Source organism: Hemibagrus wyckioides, linkage group LG03 (genome assembly GCF_019097595.1).
Source record: "Hemibagrus wyckioides isolate EC202008001 linkage group LG03, SWU_Hwy_1.0, whole genome shotgun sequence".
Taxonomy (NCBI): domain Eukaryota; kingdom Metazoa; phylum Chordata; class Actinopteri; order Siluriformes; family Bagridae; genus Hemibagrus; species Hemibagrus wyckioides.
Genome location: NC_080712.1, coordinates 9790225 through 9806020, shown reverse-complemented (window position 1 = coordinate 9806020; position 15796 = coordinate 9790225). Strand labels below are relative to the sequence as shown.

The 15796-nt window shown below is 36.0% G+C and overlaps 2 protein-coding genes across 2 annotated transcripts; both read left to right on the top strand.

Annotated features, from left to right (window-relative positions):
* Window positions 1–5590: 5590 nt before the first annotated feature.
* Window positions 5591–8381, top strand: hmx1 (H6 family homeobox 1). Its single transcript, XM_058386163.1, has 2 exons — window positions 5591–6159; window positions 7263–8381. Exons 1-2 carry the CDS (start codon window positions 5868–5870, stop codon window positions 7853–7855), a joined length of 885 nt encoding a protein of 294 aa, XP_058242146.1. The 5' UTR covers window positions 5591–5867; the 3' UTR covers window positions 7856–8381.
* A 1153-nt stretch (window positions 8382–9534) lies between these two features.
* On the top strand, window positions 9535–12115 carry hmx4 (H6 family homeobox 4). The gene is made up of 2 exons (XM_058385986.1): window positions 9535–9839; window positions 9966–12115. Exons 1-2 carry the CDS (start codon window positions 9671–9673, stop codon window positions 10484–10486), a joined length of 690 nt encoding a protein of 229 aa, XP_058241969.1. The 5' UTR covers window positions 9535–9670; the 3' UTR covers window positions 10487–12115.
* The last annotated feature ends 3681 nt before the right edge of the window (window positions 12116–15796 follow it).

The window sequence follows — 15796 nt, the reverse complement described above, 5'->3', positions numbered from 1 at the left end:
TCTAAAATCTACTGTATGTCTAAATAAAGTACATCTGCTATAACTTCTACAACATATAACTTCTACAAATTTTTTATTTAGATGATTGAAACGCAATAGCATTTTTCCCCCCCTCATTGACTGGCAAATAGACTAGACTTTTAGCATACAGAAAAACAACGCAAAATTATTTTTTTACAGAAATTAATACAGATCTGAAAGAATTAAATATATCAAATAGCTTAAAGTACATTTTTACATATGTGTGATGAGTAATCTGTTACAATGGGATGAATTACAATTTAAAATTCACATTTATTTACATGTATTTACATTTAAAAGTCTGCAGCAGCAGAGCAAATATATATAAAGAAACCTGGGCATATTTTTTATTCTCACTTCGATGTGTTTCTTCTTGGTTATTAGTAACCAATAATAACTGCATTTTTGTGTACATGCTGTGTCTATAAATTAGGTTTAAGGGTTTGCTATAGCTAATGTATTAGTAGTGTTAATAAATAAAAAATAAATGTGCATAAATAAATTTATAGTTTAAAAATATGGAAATTGTCCCGCTAGTCCTGTCTTTTGAGGTATTTTATTTGAGTAAATTTCAGACTCAGTGAACTTTACTAACACATACACTGTTAATACAAAAAATATATTAATTTAATTCATATAGTTGCATATATAAACACTACTCATACATCACTTCATTTATCTATTCCTTATAATAATAATAATTATTATTATTAGTAGTAGTAGTAGTAGTATTTCCAATTATACGCTCAGTTCATAAAACACTACCTGCCAGAGCAAAACTACTAAATGCTTATTTTTGTTTTTTGAAATAATAATAATAATAATAATAATAATAATAATAATAATAATAATAATAATAACAATAAAATTGAGTATTTTAAGATTTTCCATTTGCGGAGAATGGTGTTTCTTTCTTAGGAATGCTAAACAGTAGACCTACACATGTTTGAGTTTTACAGATTTTGAAAATGAGGTGTAATTAAATGAAACTGACCTGAAATTGTAGGTAATTGAAAACGAAATTGGATCGCAGTACTCTTCTGTATGACCAGCATTTGGTGAATGTGAAGAACCACACACTGACAGTCTGGGGTTTGGCAGCACACCTAATATTTTCAGCAATGATTTTCACAATGACTGAATGCAGCTCTAAACAGCGTGAGCAGATGTCTGGACATATCAGGTCAGCACAGTTCACAACGGGTAAAAGCGGGGCTATTAAAACGGTTACATTAGAGTGTTTAAAATATATTGTGTAAAGTGCTTTTGAAAATTGCCTTGAAATAAAACCACTGGGTCAAAGCGAGAGCCAATGTTAAGCAAAAGATAGCAAATATACAACACTTAATATAATTACAACGCCTTCTATGCAGTCTGATTTTCATACACTTCTGCAAATTACAGTACACTGAAAATGTGAACTGAACTTGCCAATTTCTTTTTAAATGAATCCTTCTTGCCCACTGAGATATAGGCAAGAAGATATGTTCACGCAGCACACACTCATAAGTCACTTGGTAAACAAAAAAACAAATCACTTGAGTCTTTAAACACACCAGCCATGAAGAAAAACAGCTTACTCTTCTGAAGATACGCTGTTGCAGCTCAATGGGGTAACTTTCCTCTGGCCAAAAAAAGTACAAAAACTGCACAGTGCACATTTTATTAATTTTAGGTTTATATGGGGGCAAATTCCATATGGCGCCAACCTCAAAAAGTGTTTAAGAGCTTTTGGCCACATTTTAGCCACACATTTTGGGCAACTAACACACATTAGGCCATATATAAAGAAAGAAAATAACAATTCAGGAGTTCACATTCAGTGAAAAGCTCCTTTTCCTGCTTGCCTTGCAAACTCTGAGCAAGTATGTTAGCTAATGCTTTTCATACAAGGTGACGTACACACTATGGGCAAAAGTATGTGGACAAGTAATCATCACTTTCATGTGTGCTTGTTGAACATCTCATGGGGCTGTGATCATTCAGCCACAATTTGTTTTGATTTGTTTTGGTGTGTGCGTGCATGTGTGTGTGTGTGTGTGTGTGTGTGTGTGTGTAAAAGAAGACAAGGTTTCCATGTGTACAGCAGATGTGTGCAAGTCTAACTGAAATAAAACCAAGACCTAACAAAACTAAATTTATTTTTCAGCATACATGTACATAACATAATGATGTACTGGAAACTGTATATGCCATATATTCTATATCCTATATTCATATATATTTTATGTTGTATCTTCCATTAAATCATCACAAACTTCAAATGGGTTATGTAATTACCTGCAGTATACTAATTTCGCCAACAGATGGAGTAGTATGTCTAACATCGTTATTATTTTTTGTCCTTTTTTGGAAAGTGACAAACTAATAATTGCTTTAAATTAGAGTACAGGTCCGTGGTTGGATTAAGCTGTATTATAGTTATCTGAAGAAGAGAAGAGAAGAGAAGAGAAGAGAAGAGAAGAGAAGAGAAGAGAAGAGAAGAGAAGAGAAGAGAAGAGTGGATGGAGGGAGAGAGAGAGAGAGAGAGAGAGAGAGAGAGAGAGAGATCTAAAATTAAAGGTCTGTAATGCTCTAAATGCTGGTCAACAGTGTTAAAAGGCCATGCCGGTCTAGATAACGATCAGTTGGCCTACATAAACGTCTGCCATTGCTTACACAGGTCAGAGCCGGGAGATGCACAAAATACCGCTGTACAAACCAATCCAAAAGATAATTCATCTCTCTTACACACACACACACGCACACACACACACACACACACACATATGAGTTGAGTGTGAGAAAAAGAATGGATGTAATCCACTTGTAACCATGTGTGGAAACCTCTGAGGTCTGGTCTATGTCATTTCAAGAGCTAAACCATTCACACATGAAATCTAACTTCATCAGGCAAAGAGCAAATAAAAGGTCAACATGAAACACACACACAGTGAGCATAACATGGTGCTCAGTAAAGACTAGAGTCTAAATCTGTTTAGGATGCCCAACACCGAGCAAAAGAGTGAGGCTGTCATCAAGCCTCATTAATCAGCACATTATTTATTTATTTGTTTGTTTATTTATTTACTTATTTATTTTAATTATGCGGAGATATTTCTTTTACAAAAGAAATGATATCCGTGTAAATACATTAAAACAGCGCTATTTATTTACCTACCTTTCATCCGTCTTTATGATTGCTCTGTAATCCTGAAACACTTCCGCGAGGTGTGAATCACTGGACACGGATTGTTCCAATGAGCAGTGAAACGGGGGGGGGACACTGACTGACTCGATGGCTTAAAAGTGATTTTAAGTCATTTTTGCGTATTTAGTTCGATATTTCTTTCATACATAATATATACAATATATCAACGTTCTTTGATATTGGTCATGTCTACCTGGCCTTGGTGATTCCAATATTAAAATTAATTATAGTTAATAATAGATGACATATTATATAGATGAGGAGTGGTCTTAATGCTAGGAAACGCTGTCAGTGTTGTTAATTCACACATCTTATTTGATTTTAAATGCTTTTTATTAAAATGCACTGAACTAAACTACACTAAGCTAATAATAAAACAAGTAAAGTTTATAAACAAACAAACAGACAGGCAGACAGGCAGACAGACAGACAGACAGATAGATAGATAGATAGATAGATAGATAGATAGATAGATAGATAGATAGATAGATAGATAGATAGATAGATAGATAGATAGGCTATATAAAATACCATTGGTTTACAGTTTCTCTAGTTTGCACAATTGTTGCACATGTTTTTCGGCGCTATGTGTCCTGCACTGTTTTGTGTTGTTTTTTTGTATTTTCTGTTTCTGCACTGTTTGCACACGTTGCACTTTATGAAACTTTCTGTCCCTAGCTCTGTGTTGTTGTTTTGTTTTGTAGATATACGCTGTATGTTGTCTTTGTGGCACCAGAGTACTGAAGAAACGTTGTTTCTTTTCACTGTGTACTGCGTCAGCTATATGTGGTTGAAATGACAATAAAGCTTCTTCAATTCTGATTAAAACACAGAATCGAAATAGATTTATTAAAACGCACCACAACTTATAAGGTTAAATATATATAATATAATATATAAATATGGCTGCCTGAAAAGCTAGACAAAAATCAGTCCTGTCTAGTTCCCCCATTATGAGCTAAAATGAACGATTTCAGCTTTTTATATGAGGACACTTTTAATTAATTCATTTCTTCAATTCATAATCTTATTTTTTTTATTATCTTTCTTCAATAAAGCATTAAAGGCTAGAAATACTAACACTGTTACAGGTTTTATTAAATAAAGGTTCTGAGTTGAGGGTTGCTTCAGTCATACGCGAACAAAGCGAATAATATATTTATACTGCAAAAATTACAAATAAATAATTAAACAAACAAACAACCAAATAAATAAATAAATAAATAAATAACTTTTTAAACACATTTTAAAAACCTAAAGTGTACAAAATCTGGTTCTAGATAAATTCAAATTTTCCTTTAGCGACTTAAATGATACATTATTAAGAAAAAAAATCTGTTTATTACTTGCTAGTCATTGGTTTCTAGTTATTATTTCAATCCTATTAACTAAACCGATCATTAAAAGAAAATATTTCAACATTTTTGTCTATTTTGCAAACGAGCTGGGATACTTCTTCTTGAGTTTTTGTTGTTGTTGTTGTTTACTTGTTTATTTTCTTGCTTATTTCTTTCGTGCATTTTTGTTTGCAGTATAATACACGACTAGGGAAATAAAATTAGCTATTAAAGTTCAACAATTTTTTTCTAGTGAGAATGACGGACAAAAAAGAAAAAGACAAAGTTTACGAACGGCAATGAGTTTAGTTAAATCCCGCTAAAAGCAGGCGCATAGTTTAGGATTTTATATTACATTATAGCATTTTAACACAGGCCATTTTTTTTTTAATTTACAGAAAATCAGATATCTATTATAAATGAAACCATCAGACCTTTGCACTATTTTGTGCTATAACAAGCTTTCGTTAGGCTACAAATTTTCAAATTAGACTAACTACAGCTGATCATGTTATAGCTATGTTGACAAGCACTGTCAGAAGCAAGATGCCACATGACATTAAATAAGGAATAATCATCGTAATATGCCTATTCAATAAACAACCCAGACCTGAGAAGGATTCCGGGATTCCCATTAGTGCACTTTTTTATTGTTTTAATCCGAAGACTTGCAGTTCATTAAAACTTCGAGAAAACGCAGCAACCTACATTTCAATGTAACGGGTCAGTGACTGGAAATAAAAAGACTGGGGATTTTATAAAAGCATGCACCCAATGTGTGGTAATAAAATTATATCATATTAATTCTAAAAAAAAATGAATATCTATTTATTGAAACAAACAAACTAACAAACAAAAAGTCATTAAATGACTTGCACATATGTCCAGGTTATTGCAGTGTAACGCCGGAGTTCCTCTTCGGCGTAATGCATGTGTGACGTCACAACCCAGTCTGCCAATAGACAGTCAGTATCCTGCTCCACGCGCAGCCTCGGTTACTGTCTATGGAAGTATTTTTGATTTGCTCCCTAATTGACCCAGATAAAGCGGGATCCTCCAACCCCCAGGCGCTATCAGCCCCACAGGAGGGATTTTACCGACAGTAATAGCCTTTTTACTTAACGCGTCCAATTTACCTGGGTGATCGTCCAAAAACGGGACGGTCTCGGTTTGGTATCTCTCTGCCAGGACTTAATCTCAGTAAGACATGGTGCATCGGGGAGCTCGTGAGGAAACAGCATCGTTGTTTTTTGCGTAACACACACACACACATATGAACTTGGGATACCGCTGGATTTTACACAAAGAAAAAAACTAAGATGCCTTATAAAGTCGCAGAGAATCACACATCGACGCCATCGCGAGGATCTTCGTTTTTTATCGAGAACTTGCTTGGCTCAGATCGCACCGAACCTCCTGCCTGTCCTGTCAACCCCATCCTAGATGGCGAGGGACACCGGGAGACGATACACACGACAGTGCATCAGCAGGAAATGTGTCATGAAGGGTTCAACACACACTCCAAGCTGGAAATGTGTCGAAAAGGATCACCGCCCTCGCTGTGGTACGGAAGGGACTCCCTGAATCTCGGAGCTCTAGAGAGATCTGAGAGTGAGTAAACGAAACCTTAACTGTACTGTAAGGGCTGTTTTTTACCTACAGTAAGCTGATAATGAGAATCCGCTGCAGTGATTGTGTTTCCCAAATTCATTGCAGCTCAAAATGTATTCACGTTGTGATGTTTTTGTGACACTGAACCTCAATCAGAAAGTTGTGAGCAGTCAGCTTGTGGAGTGCAGTGTAAATTATATATCAGGAGTTATGACGTAAATGTGTGTTTTACACTGCCAGAATAAATCCTGCAAGTCTAACTACCACTACTATTATATTATACCAATGACTAACATTAGCCTAGCCGAATAAGATCAAAAGAGCACTAAGTGTTAATCCAGCTCTGTTTGAATTCATTCGTCACTTTTAAGAATTCACTCTGCTTCAATTTATTCAACTTCGTCATTTGCTGTGTAGGCGTTTGCTCTGAGGCCCCGGAAGCAATTACGCTCCTGGCGCGTTCACTTTACCGTTATGCATCATTGCGTAAAAACAAGAAGTATGCGTGTGTCAGCTAAAACTGGAGATGAGCATCCACACACCAGTTAACCCTTAGCAGTGGAGGTACCGGTAACTGTCATGTAGACTTTGGGCTGCTGAAACAGAAATGTGAAAGGATGAATTATGAATGCGTCTAGCTTATATTTTGGGAAACACTTAAAACACAAAAAGCACTTCCTATATCTGGGGATTCTCCGAGAAGCAGTGTGTGTAACCAGGTATGAGTGCAAATAAGGCATGGAGGTAAAGTTGCATGACGAGCATTCACCAAATGTATTTAAGTGATATTTCACCACTTAATGTAGCCTGTCCAAATTGACCCGAATATAAACGGTGCAATATAAACATTGAAATGATATAGCAGATATACCAAAAATACATTAGTCCATTTTCATGTTGAATAGAGAAAATGAGCCAATCTCAGAAGTTCATGTTCAAAAGATAGGCCTATGTATTTTATTTTGACCCGAAAAAAACACAAGGGATTAACAGGCTAAAGGCAGAGAACAAAAAGCAAAAGGAGAAATGCAATGGTTCAATTGATTAATTGGTTACGTGGTTTCACTCCTTGCTTATAATAACACACGTAATCTATTGTTTAGGTCCGAAAGAGGAAACCAGTAGTTCATACGAACACATCGACTCCGTCTCCAGCGACAGGGACTCCCCGGTAGTGTCTGAAAGACCAGGCGCAGACCTCGTGCGAGAGGCGGCTGAGAGCATCATCACCGGTGAACGCGACGAAGCGAGACGGCTCTCGGATGAGCGCGCGCATCCTGACACGACCGAGTCAGGTTCAGTGAGGAAGAAGAAAACGCGGACGGTGTTCAGCAGGAGCCAGGTGTTCCAGCTGGAGTCCACATTCGACGTGAAGCGGTACCTGAGCAGCTCGGAGCGCGCAGGCCTCGCCTCGTCTCTACACCTCACCGAGACGCAGGTGAAAATCTGGTTTCAGAACCGGCGCAATAAGTGGAAGAGACAGCTGGCTGCTGAACTGGAGGCTACCAGCGTTACGCACTCATCTCAGCGCATCGTGCGCGTCCCTATCCTGTATCATGAGAGCGCCACGCTGGGCCTCAATGTGCCACAACTGTCGCCTCCTATCGTGGGCTTTACGAGCTCAGTGAGCTACCCACTCGGTAATTTCACTCATTCCGTCAGTCTGCTGAGGTCACAGCTAACAGGACTTGTCTGAATTCACAGACTGAAAGATGGAGAGTCGTACACGATCGGGTTTATTTTATTACTGAAGTGCAATAACACATACGGCCACAGAAAAATACAACCATCCAAAGATCTCACATAATATGATTAAACAGCAAATCTCCCAGGTAATTATTAATTAATACCTAGTGTTGAATTGTCTCTTAGAATTAGGCTGTACAGATCCAACTGGACAAATAAATACACTCATCTGATGTCCCTCTGGGGAAGCATTAAAGTTCTGTGTAGAACCTACAACAGTGTCTCCTTTTTAGAAGAATTCATTGGTTAATGAGCCTTTTTTTCTAAGAGTGCACAATTTATTAAACAATGGGAATTTTACTGTGTATATAACAGAAATATTTTATTTTCAGTGTTATTTCAGAAGTCTAAAACAGTCTATGCATGGGGACTCAGGCCCTCCTATTGGCCTATATGTATTTATTTGAGATTTGCTTTGTAAGAGAAATATTTTTTATTCAGATACACTTATTTCTATGTTTTTGTCACTTTATTTTCCACACAATGCATATAACTTGGTAATAAATTCGTCACAAACCCACTGTGTTTGTGCTTGTTGATGTCATTACACATTATAACAGATTTATTATTGTTATCTACGATTGTTGTGTAAGTGTGTAAATGAAAACCATAAAAAACCTTTCTCTTGTCATTAAATATCACAAAAAATGTAAATATAACTAGAAAATAATTCTGTATTTCTTAGAAGACACTAAAAAGCACACCTATGTCCTTTACAGTGAAAAAAAAACAATATTATCACTGCATTAATTGTTCAAATATAAACAAATATAAAAAAAAATTAACATCGTGAGAATTGACGCTTAATAAATACACTGAAATGATCAATGTTCATGCATAAAAAGCTCAAAAGAAACAAAACATTTAAACATTTAAATTACATATTTAAAATAAAGAAAAGTAATATAACATATCAATAATAGCAATTATACCAAAAATGTAGTTCTAAAATACAAAATACTAAAATCTAGTCAATCATATAAAGTATGGTTCTAATTACTAAAACAAATATTTCATGCAAATCCATTTCTATTCGAAATATTTAGAAATCTGGTATATGTAGTTTGTAAGTATATGTATATGTAGAATATAAGTTAATTAATGGTTTAACAAAACCACAGTATGCTGAAAAGCGTATAGCGGCTGGGTACTTTTTAACAAACGAATATGCAAATACATATTCATTAAATACAATAAAATACACTAAAATCAATACAATTAAAATGAAATAAAAAACAATCACCGAGAAATGTAATGCATCAATTTAAATGCATATATTCAACATTAATGTAAATGCATTAACTATCTGAAACAGAGGTGTTTGAACTTTTTTATTCCAAAGTTATTGAATTAAAATATAAATAAATTTGTGTTTTGTTTAATCGATATCCTAAAGAGGAACTGGGGCGTGCGTTGTTTAAAATAACACGGATGCACGGAGAAACGTATTTAATATGCTCTTTAGCGCATGCCATTTCGCGTATAAATTTATTGCATGCTCTGTGCATTTAACACTGAGGATTTTGCCGTGCTGGGGCTGTGTGCACGCGCGGCTCCCGCCCTTCTCGACTATTGGCCGCCGAGCTGAGGGATTCCCGCGACCAATAGACGAAAAGGGGAAACCACGTACTTCCGGTCCGAGGAGTAACGGTCGTGCAAGACTCCGAGTTGCTAGTCGGTTGCGGAGCGATGGTGCTCGAGGGGACCGAGGTCTGGGTGTGAAGCTGCGCGGAGACCAGGACACGCAAACCGTCTGTCTGTGAATATGAGCAAGGACGAGCCGCCGCGTCGAGCCGCTTCCTTTAAGTTCACCATCGACAGCATTCTCAATCTGAAGTCGAGCGGGCGAGGGTTTGACAGCTGTCATTCGAAAGCCACGCGCGCTCCAGTCCGCGGAGACGCGCTTCCTCTTCAGCGCGACGACAATCTTAATGGTATCATATCCGCTGCTGTTGCTACTGCACGTAACACGCTAATAAAACAAAATACAGATTATTTAGTGGTTTTAGACACTCTTTTCTTTTTCTAATGCTAATTATTTTTTGATTTCCAACTTTCAGATCGCGCAGATCGTGCAGAAGTAACCTCCGGGTGCGAGGACGAACCTTTCCAGAGCGCCGCCGGCGGAAGCGCAGACACGCACGGAAGCGCGGCGCGCGAGAACGGCACCGAGAAGAGCACGCGGACGGCGGCGAAAAAGAAAACACGCACCATCTTTTCCAAGAGGCAGATCTTTCAGCTGGAGTCGACTTTCGACGCCAAGCGCTACTTGAGCAGCGCGGAGCGTGCGTGCCTGGCCAGCTCTCTGCAGCTCACCGAGACTCAGGTGAAAATATGGTTCCAAAACCGGCGGAATAAATTAAAAAGGCAGCTGCTGTCGAGTGAAATGGACGGACCGAGTACCGAGTTCAGCGACAGCGCAAAGACAGTGGCGCTTCCGCTTTTCTATAAAGAAAACGCTTTATTAGGAAGATGTTTATTACCGACACCTCTGCCGCTCGTGTATCCCGGAAGCAGCGCGCCTTACTTGTGTTTCTCAAACGCCAACAAATACTTCGGGCTTTTTGAAGGAGATGTCTGACTTTCTTAAACCCACTTTTGAAAGGTCACCATATATTTTTTTTTGCTAGGCAAAATGAGTGAAAACACCTCGCTTATTTAGCCTAAACCTACGAGTATTAATTTGTATCTTGATTTTTTTTTCTTTCTTTTTTTTTGCAGTGAAAGTTGAGAGATTAGAATATCGGCTTTCAGGGACCTGTTTATTTCTATGCAAAGCTGAGGTTATTTATTTATAAACTTTAACTATTTTGATATAGCCTAACATATTTTATACTCTTATGACAACATATTGAGCAGCAGCCATATCCGCGCCAGTGCCAATCACATCGACAGAACATCAATACACAAGTTTACACTTTTATTATTATTATTATTATTATTATTATTATTATTATTATTATTATTATTACAATTTCGCCAAAGATCGATGACTGCATGTGTGTTTAAAACTTCCTGCATATAGGCGTACATCCCATGCGAGCTCAATTCATCCCATTTTAAATGAATGTAAATGCTATTAATTTTTTTGTTATTCGTTTATTGCATGTTTATTTTTATCACTTTACTTCTTATCGGTGTAACGTGGCCAAGTAGCTTACATTTAGGCCTCTTCACACCTTTTTTAAATTAAATTTCCTGTTCTACACTTACTTCTCAAGCACTTCTTTTTTGGTCCTCAATTCAGTAGCACACAGAAAAATCCCCAGTGCTGGCTGAATGAATGCATATCGTACTGACCTAAATCTCAGAAGTTTTTATATGTGTATTATAATTATTATTATAATTATAATTATTATTATTATTATTATTATTATTATTATTATTATTATTATTATTATTATTATTATTATTATTATTATTATTATATACTGTTTGCCAAGTGTTCATTCAGCACTGGGGCATTTGCTAGACATTGGTTGTATTTGAAAGCCCTTTGTGGCAGGAGATGGTGTTTGGATTGTCGTGGAATCTCTTTAATCCTATTTCAGTCTGGATAATGTTGATTAAACATGTGAGTGTGCTTTACAGGAAAGTAGGCTCACTAAAAAAAAAAAATCCACCCGAAATCTGCATGTTTTTAAATTTTGTTCAAGACAGAATGGGTTTAAAATTGAAACAGACAGTTCATGTGCTAAATCCTTCTCTCGAATAGTTTATCATGCACAGCAATCCATGTGACACTGTGTCTGAAGGAGAAAAGCACACAACGGTGGTTTAACTGAAATAATCCATGAAACATCAAACCTTTGTAATGAGGAAAGCAGTTGTTCAGGTGAATGGGCAGACTTGCTGTACAATGTTGTAGTAATTGGGTTCAGCACAACTGTAAATAATAAAATAAACTGTACCTTGAGGGCAAAACAATACATGCAAGACATTACAGGCGATAAAAGTTCTCTTAGCATGTAACACAGTAACAGCAGTATGGTCAGATGGTATAAATTTAGAAGAGATTATGAGATTATGTGCAAATGTGGTAATTGCCCAGAAACCATGTGCAGCAATAGTGATTGAAGCAGATGTGTCACTTCAAATGACTATACCGTAATACCAGCAGACTTAGGAGTGCAGATTTAAAAGAGTGTTATAGTAAAGTTTGTGCAAACATTACACTAATTCAAATAGAAAGAACCAGGGCTTTGCAGTGTCCTCTGTATAGGTTATGGGTTATACATTAAAGTTCATATATATATATATATATATATATATATATATATATATATATATATATATATATATATATATATATATATATATATATATATATATATATATATATATATATGAATGTCAAAAGCAAAAGCCTAACCAGCCTGTCAGTTCTTTCCAATAAATATCAATTAAAAACCTAAACTTTAGTATCAATGTATTTTAACAGAGTGGACACAAAAGCCATGGAGGCAACACAATAATTGGGAGATCTTGGGCTTTGTATGTTTTTTAATACAGTATGAGATTATTGAAATAAAACAGATATGATTAGTTGTGAATTGTTTTTGTTTTTTGTTTTGTAAGTCTGGTTTCTATATAGGTAAAATGAGATCCATGATCAATTTACAAGAAGTGACACATATGCTAGCTTGTAAACTTGAAATGAGTTGCTGTAAGGACGGAGAGCGTGATAGTAATCATAATGTATAAAATATGGCATTTAAATTATAGACATGAGGAAATCATTCTGCATTCAGATCTATTTAAACATAGCATGGGCCTAGATGAAGTTTACATTTACATTCAGCAGATGCTTTTTATCCAGAGCAACTGACAACCTGCGCAGACAGAAGGAAGAACATCAGGAAGGCATCTTCTGTCACTCAGGGTGATTTGTTATGTCCTAACATTTACAAATCCATGATCTAAATGCATTCCTACAGCTGTGAGTAGTAAACATGCAGGAGACATTGTGAAAATGGTGCAGCCTTTGCTCGGCAGCGTGCTACATTCCTCGTGTTTAAGCAAGGAAGAGTTACAGACACTTGAACAAACCATCTACTGTATCAGCGGTCCATCAAAGTTCTGCTTTTCTCAAGTTTAACCGCTTGACACTAATGTGAGATATATTATCTAGTGTGCGTTTATTACTATCTAAGTATCAAAGCTTGGAGTACATAAGATATGGAAATCTTCATTTCACTCGAGGAAAATATTTAGTGAAAAAAAAAAAACTATGGTGTAGCTGGAAAATATTTAACCTACAAATAATTTTTAAAAAGTTAAAGGTGTTTTAAAATATTTGAATAATTTTATATGTATTTACACGGTTCAATAAAGAGTTACTTTCATTTTTTATATTTATATTTACTATTTACTTACTGATCATTTGTTTCAAAGATTTTGAACAGCATATGGAAAATCAGTTCCATTGTGGAATAAAGACACAATGGAAGGATTATGCATGGTGTTCACATGAACATGGAAATACAACTGGTGTAATCGATTTAAATTCAAGACCGCAGTTCATGGCCATTAAGAAAATCACCAAGACACACAGATGCCTTCAGCTACTCTTTGGTTAAGACTATGTAGGATTTATCTATTTTGTGGTTTAACAATTGCTCAGAATTACTCTAATGGCTTAATAATGCTATTAAAGCATGTGGCTAGCACCACTGGTGAAGGCCATTTGTCAGAAATATTCTGTATCTCTAGAAACTTATTAGAAGGAAATTACAAGCACTTCACTTTTACTACATCTACTATTATTACGTATAAGTACTCAGCCATTATTCTTTAGACATCCTTTAAATGAATACTTTCCTATTTGAAAAAAAGAAACTTTTTAATATTAATCCATTTTTATAACAGGAAATATGAGCAATAGATTCACTCATTTGTTACAGAATAGTAATAAAAATAGTACCTATAGCTTACTTTAAATACTTTTCAGCACATTTATTTCATAAATATGATTAAAGAAATGTTTTTAAATTGAAGCTTTGCAAGCCTGCAGTAATGATGGGAGACAGACATGACCAGACTGATTGGACAAATATAATGATAAATAATGGCATTTCCATGCATCCATTTTTCCAGAGACCAGGATTTAGAGCCGTAAAACCTTCGACTAACTGACACCTGAACCGTTTCTTTCCTAAGGCCAATGAAATTCATAAATCAACACCTTCTTTCCACTTTCCTCCTGAGATCACTCACATACTGGCACTTATTCATACACACATATGAATTTAAAATGTATATAAACATAACACACTGTACATATTTTTGCAAGTGTTCGTATCAGTGGCACTTAGAAAATAGTGCAACTGTTTAGTACTCATTTTTTAAAGGTTTAGATTGTTGTACTGTGTGTCTTTCATCCTTTATGTAATAGGAATTTATGTTTTTAAAAAAAACATCCCTGTACACTATGCATTTGTCAATAAAAGATTTTTTTTATTACTTCTTTTGAATCTGGGAATATAAAAAAAGAAGTAGATGTAAAGTCTTAATAAACTGCAAAAAGTGCAATAAAATAATCACAGCTATATGTGCCTGATCTAATTCAAACGTTATAATATATATATATATATATATATATATATATATATATTACAAGAACATAGGCGAAGAACATCATCGACATGTGATATCAATATTACTGTGGAAAATAATCTAAAATAATGATTATATCTGTATACTGATATACTGGAGTATACTGATATACTGGAGTCATAGAGCTTTATATTCCTGAACTCATAGAACACATTTGTATTAAACTGACAAGCTGTCATTCGATTGAAGTTAACATTATTGATGGGCTACTTGTCATCTGAGATGCTGAGGTTTGGATTAAACCTATTAAATTCAACTGACCAGTCAAACAGGTGAATAACTATTAGATCTTAATAATATATATAATCATTTTGATAATGGTGGATGATGATTTCTGTATTCTTTCAGGGCTCCTGGGGGTCATTGGACCTGTTTTATTTTATTTTTTTTGAGAATCATGGATCTGTATGTGTATGGTCAATAGAAAATTTACTCATCTTTATCCTAAAGAGCCAGATTACAGTGGTGATGTACGCACGCCTCCCAGATTGAGTTTCAGACCGTTTAGACAGTGTGAGACAGAGATTTTGATTTTGGTGCTGTGGTCGAGGACTCGTTGCTGAGCCTCCATATTGGATTTCTCCCCGGCTTCCATCTATCTCTGCAGTACATCCCATTAATGCATGCGATCTGTTAATGGTGTGGTGTAGTGTGTATGTCTACGCGTGTGTGAGGGGGGGACAGCAGACTTCCTGTCTCTGCAAGAGAGCGACGTTTGAAAACAGAGAGAACACCTTCTGTCGCCCTGCACTTTGCTCCAAAACCGCAAGGTTCAAATGACCCTGCGGCCTCTCGTAGCCCTGTGCACCACACCAACACACACCCACGCTGGGCAAGAGAGATTGAAAGGTCCAGCAAAATCCATTAGAAACAGAAACTGATCAAAGAGGCCACAACATAAACATGCCATATGTACTAGTCTATGGGTATCGATGACTCTAGGAGCTGTAGCAATGTCCTTATACCGCCCCATTGATTGATTGCACTGTTAGTCAAAGAATAAATGACAGTTTCAGGTTTCACACGTCACACTCTGCTGCTCAACCAGTGTCTAGATTCTTACCAACCTCAGACTCACTCATCACCATCCAATACTGATAAATTGATGGACATTATTATGAGCATGCTTTCAATTATTTCAGTTATGTTTTTCAGCTAGGGGCTTTTCAAACACACCCAACATACAGAAAAAGTTGAAACTGTGTCTGCACTGTAGACTTATTTATTATGAAAAGCAGAAGGACTCGAAAGAAAAAACATACACTGGAAAAGATTA

Excerpts from the sequence above, each read along its gene's own strand:
- hmx1 (XM_058386163.1), top strand. The coding sequence starts at position 5,868 with ATGCCTTATAAAGTCGCAGAGAATCACACATCGACGCCATCGCGAGGA. Across the intron at positions 6,160-7,262 it reads AGCTCTAGAGAGATCTGAGA|GTCCGAAAGAGGAAACCAGT; the intron begins GTGAGTAAACGA and ends TCTATTGTTTAG.
- hmx4 (XM_058385986.1), top strand. The coding sequence starts at position 9,671 with ATGAGCAAGGACGAGCCGCCGCGTCGAGCCGCTTCCTTTAAGTTCACC. Across the intron at positions 9,840-9,965 it reads GCGCGACGACAATCTTAATG|ATCGCGCAGATCGTGCAGAA; the intron begins GTATCATATCCG and ends TCCAACTTTCAG.